The sequence below is a fragment of the Macaca fascicularis genome, chromosome 12 (genome assembly GCF_037993035.2).
Source record: "Macaca fascicularis isolate 582-1 chromosome 12, T2T-MFA8v1.1".
Classification (NCBI taxonomy): Eukaryota; Metazoa; Chordata; class Mammalia; order Primates; family Cercopithecidae; genus Macaca; species Macaca fascicularis.
The window spans coordinates 114,476,015-114,494,432 of NC_088386.1; the positions used below are offsets into that span (position 1 = coordinate 114,476,015).

Genomic DNA, 18,418 nt, shown 5'->3' on the forward strand with positions numbered 1-18,418 from the left:
GAGCTTGCAGTGAGCTGAGATCTGGCCACTGCACTCCAGCCTGGGCGACAGAGCAAGACTTCGTCTCAAAAAAAAAAAAAAAAGTATTTTTACACTAATTATTTTACTCTAGTCTCTGCAAAGTATATATCACCTTTGGGCAGCTAAAGCAACTAAACCTGAGATTAAAATGACTTGCCCAAGATCACAGAATGAATTAAGAGTTAAGCCCACAGCTAGCTATTTTAATAACACCAATGACTTACTGACTCCCTAGCATAGGGAAGTCATACTTTACATTTATGAGCTCTCACTCTTTAAGAAGCCCTGAAATCAAGGTTTTTTTTTTTTTTTTTTTTGAGACAGAGTCTCGCTGTGTCGCCCAGGCTAGAGTACAGTGGCCGGATCTCGGCTCACTGCAAGCTCCGCCTCCCAGGTTCACGCCATTCTCCTGCCTCAGCCTCCCAAGTAGCTGGGACTACAGGCGCCCGCCACCTCGCCTGGCTAGTTTTTTGTATTTTTTAGTAGAGACGGGGTTTCGCCGTGTTAGCCAGGATGGTCTCGATCTCCTGACCTCGTGATCTGCCCACCTTGGCCTCCCAAAGTGCTGGCATTACAGGCTTGAGCCACCGTGCCTGGCCAAGGTGATATTTTCATGTTAGAGATTAGGAAATTAAAACTCAGTCATTAAGTGACTTACCTAAAACCACACAGCAATAACAGGCAGAGCTAGAATTTCAACCTAAATCTATTTATGGCCAAAGCCCGTATTTTTTCATTATGCTATGTTGTTCAAAATTGGGTCCCCGGACAGTATATTGTGCTTTCCACTCCAATGTATTTGAAGACGTGCTTTTCTTACACATATCAATTGTTAAAACTAGTGATTCCATTAATACGGCTACGATGAAATAAAACTAAAACAGAGATATAAACTAGCCTCTGACATATTCTAAGAATTTTAAATAGTATTCAATTTCTTGACCCTTTTTTTTTTTTTGAGATGGTCTTGCTCTGTAGCCCAGGCTGGAGAGCAGTGGCGCGATCTTGGCTCACTGTAACCTCTGCCTCCTGGGTTCACGCCATTCTCCTGCCTCAGCCTCTCGAGTAGCTGGGACTACGGGCGCCCACCACCATGCCCGGCTAATTTTTTGTATTTTCAGTAGAGATGGGTTTCACTGTGTTAGCCAGGATGGTCTCGATCTCCTGACCTCATGATCTGCCCGCCTCGGCCTCCCAAAGTCCTGGGATTACAGGTGTGAGCAACTGCGCCCGGCCTCAATTTCTTGATTCTAAAATTCAATAGTTTAGTAAATTGATATAGCTCCAGTTTGGTGGCATGAACACATAATGAGTAGGTACTAAATGGCAAACAACCATAAAAAGCTTTTATTTTACAAGAATACGGTATCAAATGGAGACATTAATTAAAGGAAGCACTGCTACGCCTTCATTTTCTGATGTTTTTAATGTGTCATATTTAAGTCGAAAAAATTCAAGTTTGTCAACTATAAAATATAAGTAATAGTAAAATGTTGAAGATGACAGAACTAAAGACTAATGTAATAGTGGAGAACTCATTTTAAGCAACAGATTTTTTCCTAAAAAGATGGCTGTAGGGCCAGGCAGTGGCTCACGCCTGTAATCCCAGCACTTTCGGAGGCCAAGGAAGATCAATCGCTTGGGCCCAGGAGTTCGATAACAGCCTGGGCAACATATTGGAATCTTGCTACTGTACTTCAACCTGGGTGACAGAGAGAGACACTGTCCCAAAAGAAAAAGAAAAAGAAAAAAGAAAAGAAAAGAAAAAGCGCCTGTAAAGGCATTAAAAGAAAAAAAAAACCACTATGAAAGGGGTTAGAGGGGGCAGAGGAACCTGATCATACCATGTGATTTTTTTACAGGACTCATTTTCCACAGCAAGAGTAAAACTTCAGAATAATTTTCATAAACAGGCAAGTGTCTAAGATTTATGCAACAAGGTAACTTTTCACAACTGTAATTTAAATTCTCCTCCCTGGTGGAGGTTGCAGTGAGCTGAGATCACGCCACTGCACTCCAGCCTAGGTGTCAGAGCAAGACTCCATCTAAAAAAAAAACAAAAAACAAAAAACAAAAAACCCCCCAAAAACCCTGCTCCTTTTTCTAATTGTATTCTTTTGTGGAATCTACATATAAGATCAAGTCATCTGCAAACACAAGTAATTTTACTTCTTCCTATCCAATCTGGATGCCTGTTATTTCCTTTTCTTGCCTAAAGGCTCTGGCTGAGACTTCTAGTACTATGTTAAATAGAAGTGGCAAGAGCAGGTATTCCTGCCTTGCTAATGATCTTAGAGGAAACATTTCCAGTTTTTCACCCCTAAGTATGATGTTAGCTTTAAGTTTTTGCATATGACCTTTATTGCGCTAAGTCGTTTCCTTCTACTCCTAGTTTGTTGAGTGTTTTTATCATGAAAGAGTGTTGGATTTTGTCAATGTTTTCACCTGCAACAATATAGATGATCATGTGGTTTTCATCCTTCATTCTGTCAAGAATGATGTATTACATAGATTGATTTTCATATGGTGAACTATCTTTGAATTTCAGGAATAAATCCTACTTGTTCATGATGTATAATCCTTTTAATATGCTAATGAATTCAACTGAATACTGGCCTGTAGTCTAGTCATATTCTTGTAAAACTACTAATGTTAGACCCTGAGATGATTTGTACTCACCTGCAGGAAGTCTGTTTTGATGGACTGCATCTAGAAACAACCTCATTTCCTCTGCATCCTTACTTGGTACTTTGTCAATAGACAAGAAGCTGTTATCTTGTAGAGTTAACATTAGGCGGCTTTGTTTTGCTCCACTGGGTCGAAGCACCACATTTTTAATGTTATGACTTAGCTAATCCAGACAAAAGGAAAATTATCATAAAAAATGTATGATAACTAAGTATAACAATCTGTATAATAAACACTAAACTTTATACTTTCCAAGCTACATTTATCACTCTTCCCCACAGTAATTTAATTTTTTTCAACCAAAAGAAGTTCCCATTTCTTGATACATTTAAATTAAAGATTTACCTTTTAGAGATGCAAACACATGCAATAAGCCCTTAATTATACAGAGATCTTACGCCAAGGGTAATAGAGAAGGAAAAATAAAGAATTTTTTTAAAAAAAGCCCTTAATGGGCCGGGCGCGGTGGCTCAAGCCTGTAATCCCAGCACTTTGGGAGGCTGAGGCGGGCGGATCACAAGGTCAGGAGATCGAGACCACAGTGAAACCCCGTCTCTACTAAAAATACAAAAAATTAGCCGGGCGCGGTGGCGGGCGCCTGTAGTCCCAGCTACTCGGGAGGCTGAGGCAGGAGAATGGCGGGAACCCGGGAGGCGGAGCTTGCAGTGAGCCGAGATCGCGCCACTGCACTCCAGCCTGGGCAACAGCGTGAGACTCCGTCTCAAAAAAAAAAAAAAAAAAAAAAAGCCCTTAATGAATGTTGTCAATAGGTTCTTGGTACTAACTGGCAAACAACCATGAAAACTTTTTATTTTATAAGAATAGTGTGTCAAATGGAGGTATTAATTAAAGGTAGCACTGCTACCCCTTCATTTTCTGATGTTTTTAATGTGTTATAAACATTAAGCAAAAGAACATACAGCAGGTCCTCAAATAACATCATTTTCTTCATTATAATGTTGATGAGGAAAAAAAATTAGTTTCATTATCCATAGTTTCACTTCAAGTCAGTTTTCAAGAACCAACTGACAACATAAAGTGTGGACTTACTCTTCTATTAAAATTAATTTTACAGAACAATCCTAGAACTCTTGATCCCACGGTAGGGAATCCCTTATTTTAAAATATACTTATAGAGGATAAAAACTACTGAGTTAACACATTTCAGAACCTTGGATGGTTACACTATCACCAGTTTAGGAAACTCAATGGAAGTAGAAAGCCAGGTGCCATGGCTCACGCCTGTAATCCCAGCACTTTGGCAGGCCGAGGCAGGCAGATCACCTGAGGTCAGGAGTTCAAGACCAGCCTGGTCAACATGGCGAAATCCCATCTCTACTAAAAAGACAAAAAGTAGCCAGGCATCGTGGAGCACACCTGTAGTCCCAGCTACTCGGGAGGCTGAGGCAGGAAAATAGCTTGAACCCAGGAAGTAGAGGGTGCATTGAGTTGAGAGCGTACCCCTGCACTCCAGCCTGGATGACACAGCAAAACTTTGTCTCAGAAAAAAAAAAAAAAAAAAAAAAAAAATTGGAGTAGAATCTTTGTCTTTTGCTAAACAAAAGTTTGTAAGACATTTGGCAAATTATTTGGGTAGCTTCAATGTAAAAGATATTATTCTAAGCAATTAAATAATCCTCAAAAGAATTCCAAACTTTCAAAAACCATCAAAAATAAACCTTTACCAATATAGCACACCTTTTATTTTTCTTTTTTAACTAAGAAAACTCACTTAAGTTTCATTCAAAGATCATATGTACCTGGAAACTCTTAACTTACTTCTCTCTCCACAGAACTGGTTCAATAATTCATCTTAGACTCTACCAGACTTTGGAAATGTGCTATGAAGTGATAACTTTTATTTTCTCTTAAATGAAATTTTTCCAAGGCTAAATTAGTAAATCTTACAGTTTCTTCATTATCTAAATAATTTCTGCCAGTCAGGCAGCGTTATTCTCTAATGTTCTCAGTAGGCATACATCAAGGTTTCTAAACTGCCTTTTGCTGAAGATATGTCCTCGAAAAAGGATAAAGGAGAAGCATAAACAAAGAACTAATAATGTATTTCAGAGTTTTTTTAAAACTAGAGAAAACTGACTTTTGTCAGTTATTAGATAAGAATGAAAAACAATTTTGCCAATTTATATTCAAATTTTAAATTATACATGCATTTTTAGCATCAAAGTAGGTCTTAAAATTATGTCCTTGAGTGGAAATTCTCTAGGAAAACACAACAATTTGTTTTAAATGCTTTTAACTCCAAAATATTTAAATAAGCGTTTAGTATGCAAAAGGAAAACAGGTAACATTAAAGGCATTATTTCAGTCAATTTACCACTTTTTAAAAATTAAATATACAAAGCAAAGTTTGTTCATTAACAAACAAGATGAGAATCTTCTTGAACTTCAACCCTTCAACAACTGAAAAGCCCATCCAGTCCTGCTATTTCAGTAACAATTCATACGGTAACGACACACAACTCTTCCTCTATCTTAAGCCCAGACCTCTGTTGGAGCTCCAGTCCTATTTACCTTCTGAATGCTTGACACCTCAGATAACTCATCTCTCCCAATCCTCACACCACAATTCTTCCCCTCTGGTCCCTATCACAGAAGACATAAAAGGGACTGCCATCCACTCAAACCTTAAGACTCTCCCCAGATAATTTTCTCCCACACCTCCCAAATCTTACGACTTAAATCTTCTTGAAATCTCTTCAGATCTATCCGTTCCCCTTTTTGCTTATTCCACTCCCTTTTCCTTACTTTCATTCCTCATCTAAACTCCCATTAATAACCTCCTATACGTCCTTCTTATTCTCCCACTACTACCTGAAATAAAGTCATTGCCTAACCCCAAAGAAATGTGAATTTGAGATTCCTGGCTCCTTAGAACTTCTGCTCCCCTTATGACAAACAAGAAACATCAATATCTGGTTCCTACCTAGCTCTTCAGCCTTATTTCTGTCACTCACTCCTCAGCGTCCATATATTTTAAAAATAACTTTCTAGTTCCCTGAGTGCCGATTCACATTTCACGTAGTTGTCCACATACAGAAATCACTTCCACTTTGGCCACAAAATTCACGGTTAAAGAAAAAAAAAAACATCACTTCTACCTTTACTACTTTTGGCAAACTTCTATTTATCCTTTGAATCCTCAGAGTGCAAATGGCTTGCTTTCTTGTGTTATCTCAGGATCTTTGTAATATTTTTACAGCTTAAAATGTATCTGGTTACTCTTTTTTTTGAGATGGAGTTTCGCTCTTGTTGCCCAGGCTGGAGTGCAATGGTGCGATTTCAGCTCACTGCAACCTCCACCTCCCAGGTTCAAGCTATTCTCCTCCCTCAGCCTCCTGAGTAGCTGGGAATACAGATGCCCACGACCATGCCTGCTAATTTTTGTATTTTTAGTAAAGACAGGGTTTCACCATGTTGGCCATGCTGGTCTCGAACTCCTGACCTCAGGTGATCTGCCCACCTCGGCCTCCCAAAGTGCTGGGATTACAGGCATGAGCCATCACGCCCAGCCTATCCGGTTACTCTTAAGTTTGAAGGAAATGATGTCTCATTCAGCTCTGTATTCTTACCACCCCCCACCCCACAACCACCCTGATTTTTTTTCAGACAGGAGCTTGCTTTGTCACCCAGGCTGGAGCGTGGTGGCACAATCATAGCCCACTACAGCCTCAAGCTCCCAGGCTCAAGCCATCTTCCCACCTCAACCTTCTAAGTAGCTGGGACTACAGGTACGTGCCACCATGCTTGGTTATTTGTTTCTGATTTTATTTTTTGTAGAGACAGGGTCTCACCATGTTGCCCAGGCTGGTCTTGGACTCCTGGGCTCAAGCAATCCTCCTGCCACAGCCTCCCAAAGTGCTGGGATTACAGGCATGAGCCATCGCGCCCAGCCATCCCTCAGCACAATATCCATAGCAGTAACCTGTACATGATTAACAAATGAATGCTGAATGTAAACTGATCTAGAACTGAGATAAGGCTGAAGTCACAGGTAAAACCATCATGCTCCTAAAGATCTGTGTTTGGGCCGGGCGCGGTGGCTCAAGCCTGTAATCCCAGCACTTTGGGAGGCCGAGACGGGCGGATCACGAGGTCAGGAGATCGAGACCATCCTGGCTAATATGGTGAAACCCCGTCTCTACTAAAAATACAAAAAACTAGCCGGGCGAGGTGGTGGGCGCCTGTAGTCCCAGCTACTCGGGAGGCTGAGGCAGGAGAATGGCGTAAACCCGGGAGGCGGAGCTTGCAGTGAGCTGAGATCCGGCCACTGCACTCCAGCCTGGGCGACAAAGCGAGACTCCGTCTCAAAAAAAAAAAAAAAAAAAAAAAGATCTGTGTTTGGTTAAACATTTGAATATTTACTCACTGCCAAACTGGGCTGAGGATTGAAAAGAAAAGAGTCTGTATTTACAAAAAACCCTTTCTTTTGATGAGGTGAGCAATTAGCAGATATATGGATGTGACAAACTATATTTCCATCACCACCTCTATCTTATTTAAGTCTACCTTTGATACACGAAATCATAGGCAATCTATTTTTACAATTCAAAAGCAGAGACAAATAGAAATTTTATCTAAGATCAGGTTCTCAAGCATAAAGTTATATAGTTTTTCAACAGAATATTTTAGAACGGATATTACACTTTTGTATAATCTAATTTAAAAATATAAGATCTTGGCCAGGCGCAGGGGCTCACTGCTGTAATCCCAGCACTTTAGGGGACTGAGGTGGGCAGATCATGAGGTCAAGAGATCGAGACCATCCTGGCTAACACGGTGAAACTCCATCTCTACTAAAAATACAAAAAATTAGCCAGGCATGGTGGCAGGCGCCTGTAGTCCCAGCTACTCGGGAAGCTGAGGCAGGAGGATGGTGTGAACCTAGGAGGCAGAGCTTGCTGTGAGCCGAGATCGCACCACTGCACTCCAGCCTGGGCAACAGAGGGAGACTCTGTTTCAAAAAAAAAAAAATATATATATATATATATATGTACGTAAAATATGTATGATCTTAAAGTGCAGAACGGAAACATTATGCTCTTAAATTCAACTCCTATCAACATGAGTAACTTGGTTGCATAAGAGAAGCAATAAAGAAGTGAAAACAGGATGTGTGCAGTGGCTCACACCTGTAATCCCAGCACTTTGGTAGATCACGAGGACAGGAGTTCAAGACCAGCCTGACCAACATGGTGAAACTCTGTCTCTACTAAAACTACAAAAAAAAATTAGCCGGGAGTGGTGGCCACACCTGTAATCCCAACTACTCAGGAGGCTGAGGCAGGAGAATCGCTCGAACCCGGGAGGTGGACGTTGCAGTGAGCCGAGATCATGCCACTGCATTCCAGCCTGGGTGACAGAGGAAGACTCTGTCTCAAAAAACAAAAAACAAAACAAAAAAAAAACGGTGAAAAGAAAATTAATTTTTGCAGTGATAAAATGAAGATTCTTCAAAACTTTACAGTTAGAAGAAAATAGCTGTAAAGATAACCTTGAATAATCATCCTTGAATGATTCATACCATGACATTTGGCAGGATTATTCAGGAAGTACACTCTGGCTTTTAGAAAACACTAATAAATTGTTAAAAACTAACACTAAATAGTGATGAATCCATCATCATATATGTTAAGGGGAAAAAAAGGATGAACTAAAATTATCTTAAAGTGGTTTTAAAAATAGCTTAGATATACAGTATCCAAACTCTTGTCAGCTTCCTCCCACAAGTTTTATTTTCAATAATGGTGACTACTTACTGCTTTTATTATATACCAACAACAATACTGCTGAATAATTTATAAAACACGTATATAAAAATATTAATCTCCTAGAAATAAGCAGCAAGAAATATTAATCTAGGAGGAGGGCTACTGTGATGTTTACTATAGTACACAATAGCTATTTACTAAATGATCTGCTTCAAGAGCGATTCCAAATCAATATTTGGTAATACCTGAAATATCCTTGGAATTCCTCCAGTATTGTAGTGAACTACTAGGCTGACTTTATTCTCTTTTTCTACGATTTCAAAGGATCCTTCTTTCCACTTTGTAATCCCAGTCTGCATACTTCGAATTCTGATAGGACCATGTATCTTCAGAGGAGACATATTTTCTTTAAAAATAAATTGCTTCCAGCCAAATTAAAAAGCAAAAATGCACCTTCACCTGGCAGGTTCTGAGGAAGAAAAATAAGATAAGTTATAACTTATTAGTAATTAAAATAATTTCTAACCACCATGCATTTCTTCTGTGCCTTCATTTTCCCTTCTTTGCCATGTGTCCAGTATTGTGCTTATTAGTGCCTCAATTCTACATTTTGTATCATTCACAACCATACTGCTACCACTAAAGACATGTCAACAGGAATAAGATCCCATTCTCAAAGCAACTGCCTTCACCATTAAAGTGTTGGTTATTCTCTTCCTTCATGAAAGCTATTGGGTCTGGATTTCCAAATATAAGTTAAAAAAAAAAAAAAAGTGTGTTCAAGCCAGGCATGGTGGCTCAGCCTGTAATCCCAAAACTTTGAGAGGTTGAGGTGGGAGGACTGCTGAAGCCTGGGAATTTGAGACCAGCCTGGGCAACATAGGGAGGCTCTATCTCTACAAAAAAAAAACTAAAAAAAAAATTAGCCAGGCATGGTGATACACGCCTATAGTCTCAGCTTCTAGAGGGGCTGAGGTGGGAGGATCACTTGATCGTAGGAGGTCAAGGCTGCAGTGAGCTATGATTACCCACTGCACTCCAGCCTGGGAAACAGAGTGAAGACACTGTCTCAAAACAAAACAAAACAAAATTCAGGCCTCTGACTCCATTTCTTAGAATGGAGTTCCTCCCAAAACATCAAAGTATATCACCAAACGCTTCCTTCTAACAGTGAGCAATCTAAGCATATCCATATATACAGAAGACATTAAATGAGTAAAAAATTTTTTAAATAACCAAGTTAGTTCAATCTCCAGAATTACAATATTTGAGAAAATCATTTAATCTCTAGAGAAAACAAACAAAAAACCTCTCTTCCAAAGAACCACCTACCATTTATATTTAACACTACCATTCCTAGAAAGAATCTTTACCAATTTTATCTTTGACAAATATTCAGGTTTCCTTTTAATACTTAAAAATGGCTGGGTGCTTGTCAGGCAATATTTGAAAACCAAAAAGAAAAAATGGCCAGGCGCAGTGGCTCATGCCTGTAATCCTAGAATTTTGGAAGGATGAGGTGGGCAGATTGCTTGAGCAACACGGCAAAAACCTCATCTCTACAAAAAATACCAAAAAATTAGCCTGGCATGGTCATGTGCTCCTACAGTCCCGACTACTCCAGAGGCTGAGATGGGAGGATCACCTGAGCCAGGGAGGTCAAGGCTGCAGTGAGCCATGATCGCACCACTCAACTCCACCCTAGGTGACAGAGTGAGACCCTATCTCAAAACAAACAAAAAAACACAAAAAACTTAAACTTACAGCAATAATGGGATGTGTAAAACTCTTCAAATTAGCTTTTGCAAAAGTCAGCAAGTAAATAAAATTACAGTTATAGCAGAGAATGTTATCAGTGTGTTATATAAACATGCAATCATCTAAAATTGCTAAATCAAATTTTATACTATTTCAAACCTTTAAAAACACTACTTCTAAAGTGGATTCTTGCTTATAATTTAATAATTTAAACACAATTAAACATTACCTTTGCCTAAACAGCTCAACTAGAAAAGCTAGAAAGGCCAGTATATAAAGGAAAATGATGCTAGGTCTAGAAATCTGCAGCCAGCCAGCCCTATCGCTTACTAATTTGTAACTTACCTTCTTTAACCATAAGTTTTCTCAACCACAAAATAGGAATAGCAAATGCTGTAGTGTTGCAGAATGAAATAACACATACTAGGCACTCAGCAGACAGCAGTTATTAATATTAATGGAATTAATGTCTGTTTTCTGAATTTATTCCATGTCTATAATACCTCCTTCTCCAAGGACCTCAATAAATACAATGTTAACAGGAGTCACTAACTCAGCTATCTATAGGGGCTAGCAGGTGACAGAAATGACTTAAAGCAGGCAAAATTTGAACAACTGCTACCCAATCTAGCCAATTATTACCATGTAGAAATAGTGAACCTAGCATTGCCAGACCATCTAACTTTTCAAGAAAATAAAGCCATCCAAACGTTTATGTAAAACTGTCCATTTTTAATTTTTGGCAATGAATTCAAATTTATTTTTAACAGCTACAAATCAAACAAAACTCACTTACAGGCAGGATACAGTTTGGGGGCCCCTAGTTGGAGGTCTCTGATTACTGTATGGCAAATAACTGAAGATAAAAGATATGAAAACACTTTCAAGAGTTTAAAGGTGTTAAGTATCATAAGTACTCTATTATTATTCACTCATCTCATTAAAAATTTTTAAGTGCCTACTATGGCCAGATTTAGATATTAGTATAATGTGCTGGGTAATATGAATTCATCAAAGTAATAAAGTCCATAAATATTTATAGAACTGTCTGTTAACATGACATTTTGCTCAAACTAGTAATGCTACAGAGCTACAGAAACTTGGGCCAGCAATGTATATCTGTAATACTTTTTTTGCAATTATAATTTATGACTTCATTGTTGGATACATCCTTGAGACTTTTTTCCACTCCACCACTCAGTGCTGCAAAGAATACATCACTCTCCTACTCCAGTTTCCCATGCCAGAAACAGGACACTTGTCTTTAGCTTCTTTCTTGATAATTACAGGTATTGGATTAGAGATGGAAAGTCAGTAGAGTCCCATCAATTCTACCTCCACAGATTGGAAGCTGTGGCTCACGCTTGTAATCCCAGCACTTTGCAAGGCCGAGGTGGGTGGATCACCTGAGGCCAGGAGTTTAAGACCAGCCTGGCCAACATGGTGAAACCCCGTCTCTACCAAAAACACAAAAATTTAGCCAGGCATGGTGGCGCGTGCCTATAATTCCAGCTACTTGGGAGACTGAGGCAAAAGAATCGCTGGAATCCGGGAGGCAGAGGCTGCAGTGAGCTGAGATCATACCACTGCACTCCAGCCTGGGTGACAGAGCAAAGACTCTGTGTCAGAAAAAAAAAAAAAAAAATTCTACCTCCCTACACCTTTCAGACAGCCTTATAATGAACTGCAGATCAAATCATATCCCTCTCTTGCTTAATATCATTCAATAGCTCTCCACTTGTTCTCACAATAAAATCTAAACTCACTAACATGACATAGAGGCCAGGCCCTGCTTACCTGTCTATTCCCAATAAAACCCCCAAATCCAGTCTTCTGAATTACTTATAATTTCCTCAAAAATCTGTATGTTCTCGTGCCACTATACCTTTGCACACACAGAGGTCATGTCTAGAGGATTTTTACGTGTTCTCCCCATCCCCAACCCTCCTTAATTTCTTCTCCTGGCTCCAAAATCAAGACTCAATTTAGACATTACCCTCTTTAAAAAGCTTTATATAAAAGATGTAGGAAATAAAATTGGCAGAAGCAATATAATAAGCTTTTTCATAATGCCTCAATTTAGTCCATTACCTGCTTTTGCACTAAATGAATTGATAGCTACATTTGCTCATTCATTATATTATCAGGGCTTGCTATACTTGGTTAAGAGTAAAAAACTAAGTTTCTTTTTCAGCATGAAGCATGATCCAGTAACAGTTAAACTTTCTATGAACCTAAGACAAAGACAAGGTTTCCTTAAACTCGGTAATGGTAATTGTCTTATTAAAGCAAAAAATTAAGAAGACAAAAAATAATTAAAATGAATTATTCTTTTTTTTTTTTTTGAGACGGAGTCTCGCTCTGTCACCCATGGTGGAGTGCAGTGGCCAGATCTCAGCTCACTGCAAGCTCCGCCTCCCGGGTTCACGCCATTCTCCTGCCTCAGCCTCCCAAGTAGCTGGGACTACAGGCGCCCGCCACCTCGCCCGGCTAGTTTTTTGTATTTTTTTAGGAGAGACGGGGTGTCACCATGTTAGCCAGGATGGTCTCGATCTCCTGACCTCGTGATCCACCCGACTCGGCCTCCCAAAGTGCTGGGATTACAGGCTTGAGCCACCGCGCCCGGCCAAATGAATTATTCTTTAAACATGTCCAGAGATTCTTTCTCTAAATATCTTCACAATTATTAAAATTACTGTTCAACTTTGAGCATTCCATGAAAGCTCAAGCAATAATATTGGCAAAAATGTTTCTATGCCCTGTACATTTATTTAAGTGCTCACGTTTTAGGTACTGCTTTGAAAAACATCCTTAATCTAGAGAACATTCTGTAGTAAAGAAAGCATGGCCAAAGCACAAAACTATTACTACAAAACAAACACAAAACTGTCAATTCCTGCCAGATTGCATGCTCTTTGAAACATATATCCAAAACAAAAACGTTACTTACTTTTCAGTGACTTTTACCGAAAAACTCTATGTAATAGCAATTCACCCTTATTCTGATCCTTGTGCCAAAGGCAAAGCACTCTTCTTGGGACGCTACTCATATTCTGCAGCTATGCCAGTTCTCCGGAAGCCATCAACTCAGCTAAAGAAAATAAAAATGTGCTTTTTAAAAAGAATCCAATATACAAAATTAATACTTAAAGGAAAGTGGGCCGGGCACAGTGGCTCACGCCTGTAATCCCAGCACTTTGAGAGGCGGAGGCTGAGAGGCGGAGGCGGGCAGATCACCCGAGGTCGGGAGTTCGAGACCAGCCTGACCAACATGGAGAAACCCCATCTCTACCAGAAGTACAAAATTAGCTGGGCGTGGTGGCACATGTCTGTAATCCCAGCTACTTGGGAGGCTGAGGCAGGATAATCGCTTGAACCCAGGAGGTGGAGGTTGCAGTGAACTGAGATCACGCCATTGCACTCCAGCGTGGGCAACAAGAGCAAAACTCTATCTCAAAAAAAAAGTAAATGATCATTTACAGAACAAAGACTAACTTCTTGGTTATTTAAGAACTACAGATTACCTTAATGAAAATATTTAAAATATGATGCACGACACACAGAGACACACATAAAAGATCAACGGAACTTCAGGAACTTATCTGCTGTGCAATGAAGGATTACAGGATGAGCCTGCACCTTGTTCAACTTGTATCTTGGTTTATTCATTCTTGCTACATTTTGAAACCAAGAAGTCAGTGACAAAGAATACGTCCTTTGTTCATTTTATAAACATTGTTACATAATAATGTCTTAAGTCTTAAAACTTCTATAACATGTTGATACTATTTCAAAAGGTGGGTAAACTTAGTGCTTTCACTTTTCTTTCAAAGCTAACATTGTTTCTCAAATTAGGTCTCACTAGGCCTGAACTTTCTCTGAAGTTCTACCAGCACATCTCTCACTGCCTATCTGAATACTACAACATCAACTTTAAACTCCTTTGTTCATTTAGTAAACAATCATTTATTAAGCTACTGCACTTTCAAGACACTCTGGTAGGCTTATAGATGTGAAGATGATACAGTCCATGACTTCATTAAGAAGCTCCTAGAGGCCAGGCTCTGTGGCTCACACCTGTAATCCCAGCACTTTGGGAGGCAGAGACAGGCAGATCCCCTGAGGTCAAGAGTTCGAGACCAGCCTGGCCAATGTGATCTTGAACACACTGAGATCACAATGTGTTCTCACTAAAAATACAAAATTTAGCTGGGTGTGGTGACACGCACCTATAGTCCCAGCTACTTGGAAGGCTGAGGCAGGAGAGTCAATTGAACCTGGGAGGCGAAGGTTGCAGTGAGCCAAGATCACGCCACTACACTCCAGCCTGGGTGAAGGAGCAAGACTCCGTCTCAAAAGAAAAAAAAAAAGCTCCCAGACTTCCCTACTTTTGTCTTTCTACCATCATTCAGGCAAGAAATCTTAGCATCAGCTTTATCCTCACTCTCATCTACTCAAATCCCAGATTTTCAATAGCTACTACTCTAATTCAGAAACTCATCGCTATGCCGTCATCCCACCTAGTATTTATTATGCAACCCAATATTTATTATGCAACATTTACCCAGCAGTGCTAAATGTAATGCATGCATTATCTCATTTAATTTTTACAATAATCCTAAGTGATAGGGATATTATCTCTATTTCACAGATGAGGAAACTGAGGTTTAGAGACATTACATAATTTATAAATAAGTCAGTGAGAAACAAAGCTATGTCTAATGCCAGAACCTACATTTTTAACTACGACCACAGTTCATCCTCATCAGTGAATTATGGCAACCCCTTCCCTTTCCAGTCTCAGCTCTGGTGTTTCACCTCCAGCAAATCCTTTACACTGTAACATCCTTTCTAAAGAACTATACTTTTTACCACTTTTCAACTAAACTATGCACTAGGTATCTTCTTAACTTTCTCCCTAAGGTGGGAGTGGGGGGTAGAAGTGGGGCACGGGACAGGGAGGTAACACACAGAACTTGTGTACTCTAATTGTATACTCCAACAAAATAACAAACACTTGGTAAGTGCTAAATGGTTGCCATTGATGCTAGGACCTTCCCAAACTAAATAGCTCATCACTACCTAGAAAATAAATCCAAATACTTGTGTTTGGTATTCATATATCTCCATTTTAAATTCCCTATTTTTCAACACAAGTCCTGTTCTACACATACAAAAATTATTATATTTTAATATTTTTTTTCTTTTTTTTTTTTAATTCGACACAAACCTCATTCTGTCACCCAGGCTGGAATACAGTGGTGCCATCTTGGTTCACTGCAACCTCCACCTCCTAGGCTGAAGCAATGCTCCCACCTTAGCCTCCCAAGTAGCTGGGACCACAGGCACATGCCACCAAACCCAGCTAATTTTTGTATTTTTTTACAGACATGGGGTTTTGCATTGTTGCCCAAGTTGGTATCAAACTCCAGGGATCAAGCAATCCGCCCACCTTGGCCTCCCACAGTGCTGGGATTACTGACATGAGCCAATGCGGCTGGCCATATTTTAATATTTTGTCATTCACCAACAACTGACTTAAATGCGGAATTTTGCTTTATTTATGGAAATCTCATCTTTACTGGTCTTAAAGATTAACCTGTTGTTAAAATATACAAACCACTACTCTGATTTTTGAAGGCTTTCCTTAAAAAAGATCCATAAAGCAAATGGACAAAGGAGATAAAATTAGTTTTGTTACTGAAAGTGGAAAATTGACCTAAAGTTTGTCTCCAATTCAAAAAGTTTAAAATCTGAATGGTTTTATGATATAAAAATGGGTAAAAGTATCCAAAGCTGGAAAACCCTGTTTTCTGCCATGTGGTTTGTCATGAGATGACAAGAATATCAGCAAGCTTGTGCTTCCAAAAGACACAATGGTTCTTACAGCAACTTCCAGCTTATTTAACAAATTATTGAGAAATAAAAATGAAGTGGTCACTAGCTTATATTCTAATAGGAGACAGACTTCAAATAATCACACACGTAAATATATAATTACAAGTTCTGGGCTGGGTGCAGTGGCTCACACCTGTAATCCCAGCACTTTGGGAGGCTGAGGCGGGTGGATCACCTGAGGTCAAGAGTTCAAGACCAGCCTGGCCAACATGGTGAAACCTCGTCTCTACTAGAAATACAAAAATTAGCTGGGTGTGGTGGCAGGTGCCTATAATCCCAGGTACTTGGGAGGCTGAGGCAGGAGAATCACTTGAATTTAGGGGGCAGAGGTTGCAGTGAGCTGAGATCATGCCATTGTACTCCAGCCTAGGCAACAGAGCAGAAACTCCGTCTCAAAAAATAATAACAATAATTACAAGTTCTGAGAAATGATATAAAGCAAGATACATGGAATGATAAGACTTAAGATTAAGACTTGGGGTAGAGGACAGATAACATCAAGAAGGCTTCTCTGAGAAGATATCACTTAAGTTGAAAACTGCAGAAGGAGATGACTGGTAGATGGTGGTGCTGGAACAATTCAGGCAAACAGCATCCCTAAAGGCCTTGAATTGTAAAATAACTTGATGTGACTAGGGAAATTAAAATCAATGTGGCTAGAGTTTAGTGAAGGAGAGGAGGAAGGTAAAGTTAGTGAAGCAGGCAAGAACTAGGTTATGCAGTCTTGTGAACCACAGTAAGGATTCCGAATTTTATCCTAAATGTAACAAGCACTTAGCAGGGGGAAATCCACCAAAAGGTTTTAAGCAAATAAATACGTTACTACTGAATGGATAAGTCATATATGGTTTGTTTGGGTTTTGGGAAAGTGACTAAGAGCAAGAACAGAAGAAAATAAGGGAACCAAATAGAAGAGTATTGAAGTTGATCAGCTTATAACAATTACAATAACAATTAATGCTTACTGGCCATTTACTCTGTGCCAAGTGCTTATCATGGTTATCTCATTTAATCCTCATAACAATCCAATAGGCTGAAAATTACTATTTCCATTTTACAGATGATAATACCGGAAGCCAAGGCAATCAAGTCCAGGTGAAAAAGGACTGTGGCTTAAACTAGAAGAGTGATAGTGAAAATGTACAGAAAAAGATGCAAGACATATATTGGAAGTAGAATAGATAGAACTTGGAAAGTAGAAGTCAAGAATGCCTCCCAAGTGTGTAGCCTGTGTCATATGCCACTTAATAAAATGGGACACTGGAGAAAAAAGAATTTGGATACGGAGAGAAAGATCAAGGCTTTGGATTTGTCTGTGTTGCATCTGAAACTCCTAAGAAAAAAATCAAGTTGAGATGTCAAGCAGACAGCTGGCTATCTAGATGTGGAGCTGAAAACAAAGGGAATAGGCTGGAAATAACAATTTTTAAGGCATCAATATATAGATCAAATTTAAAGCTTAGGGAGGAATACAAGAGTAAAAGAAGAGGACGCAGGACTGAACCCAAATATTCATTTTACTTCATCAAACATCTTTAAAACAAGCGATTACTTTTATATCACTGGGTTTTTCAGTCCTCCTTCCATTTTACCTTTCAGCAGAATGCAACACTACTGATGACTTCTTTCATGGTTTGCAAGACGCATCCTCCTCTATCGGTTATTAAACATCAGGAATCCCTCAATGCTCCATCCTAGGCGCCTTTATTTTATAGCACTATACTCTTTTTAGGCAATTTCATCCACATCCATGGCTTCAATTACTATCAATATGGCAGATGACATACACATAAACAGACCGCACACATTTACGTATCCAGCCCAGAACTCTCCTAAGATCTCCAACCCACTATATCCAACTGCCTGCTTGACATTACCTCTCAGATATCTCTTCCAGTTAGACACTTGTCAGGAATTGCCACCTCAATAAAGGAATTTATACAGAGCTGAAATTTTGAGAGGACTACCCCAAAACCACTTTAGGACAACTCTCCAGGACACAAGACTTTGTCATCAATCATCATTTCCTTTCATGGATCATGACTTAAAATAGTTACATCTAACTACCTGATCTGGCGGCCAGAAATGGGAGCAAGGAAATGCACAACAAAAATACAATTCATGTTTTGCAGTGAGGACTGGTCAAGAGGAAGGTGAAAATGGTCAAGAGAGTGAATGAGTATCATGTCCAAGACCTGATGGATGTGCCGTAACGAAAGTCACCTGAAGAGACAGCAGGCCCTGTTAGAAGGTAAGTGGCGGACAACAGCCCCAGAGAAAAGGGGGCAGGTTTGAGTTTCGGAGGGAGAGAGTGGCAGTGGAGA

The 18,418-nt window shown here is 39.5% G+C and overlaps 1 protein-coding gene across 5 annotated transcripts in view; it reads right to left on the reverse strand.

The window, feature by feature from the left end:
• The window catches only part of USP37 (ubiquitin specific peptidase 37), a 121,260-nt gene that overhangs the window by 102,463 nt on the left and 379 nt on the right, over window positions 1-18,418 (reverse strand). For all 5 annotated transcript variants that reach the window (XM_074010123.1, XM_045367711.3, XM_045367708.3 and 2 more), the window contains exons 2-4: window positions 13,147-13,287; window positions 8,684-8,907; window positions 2,701-2,872 (exon numbers count right to left, since the gene is read on the reverse strand). Coding sequence is in view for 4 of the 5 variants with exons in the window: in XM_045367711.3 (XP_045223646.1) it covers window positions 2,701-2,872; window positions 8,684-8,839 (328 nt within the window). In the remaining variant the exon portion in view is untranslated. The remainder of the gene's footprint in view (window positions 1-2,700; window positions 2,873-8,683; window positions 8,908-13,146; window positions 13,288-18,418) is intronic.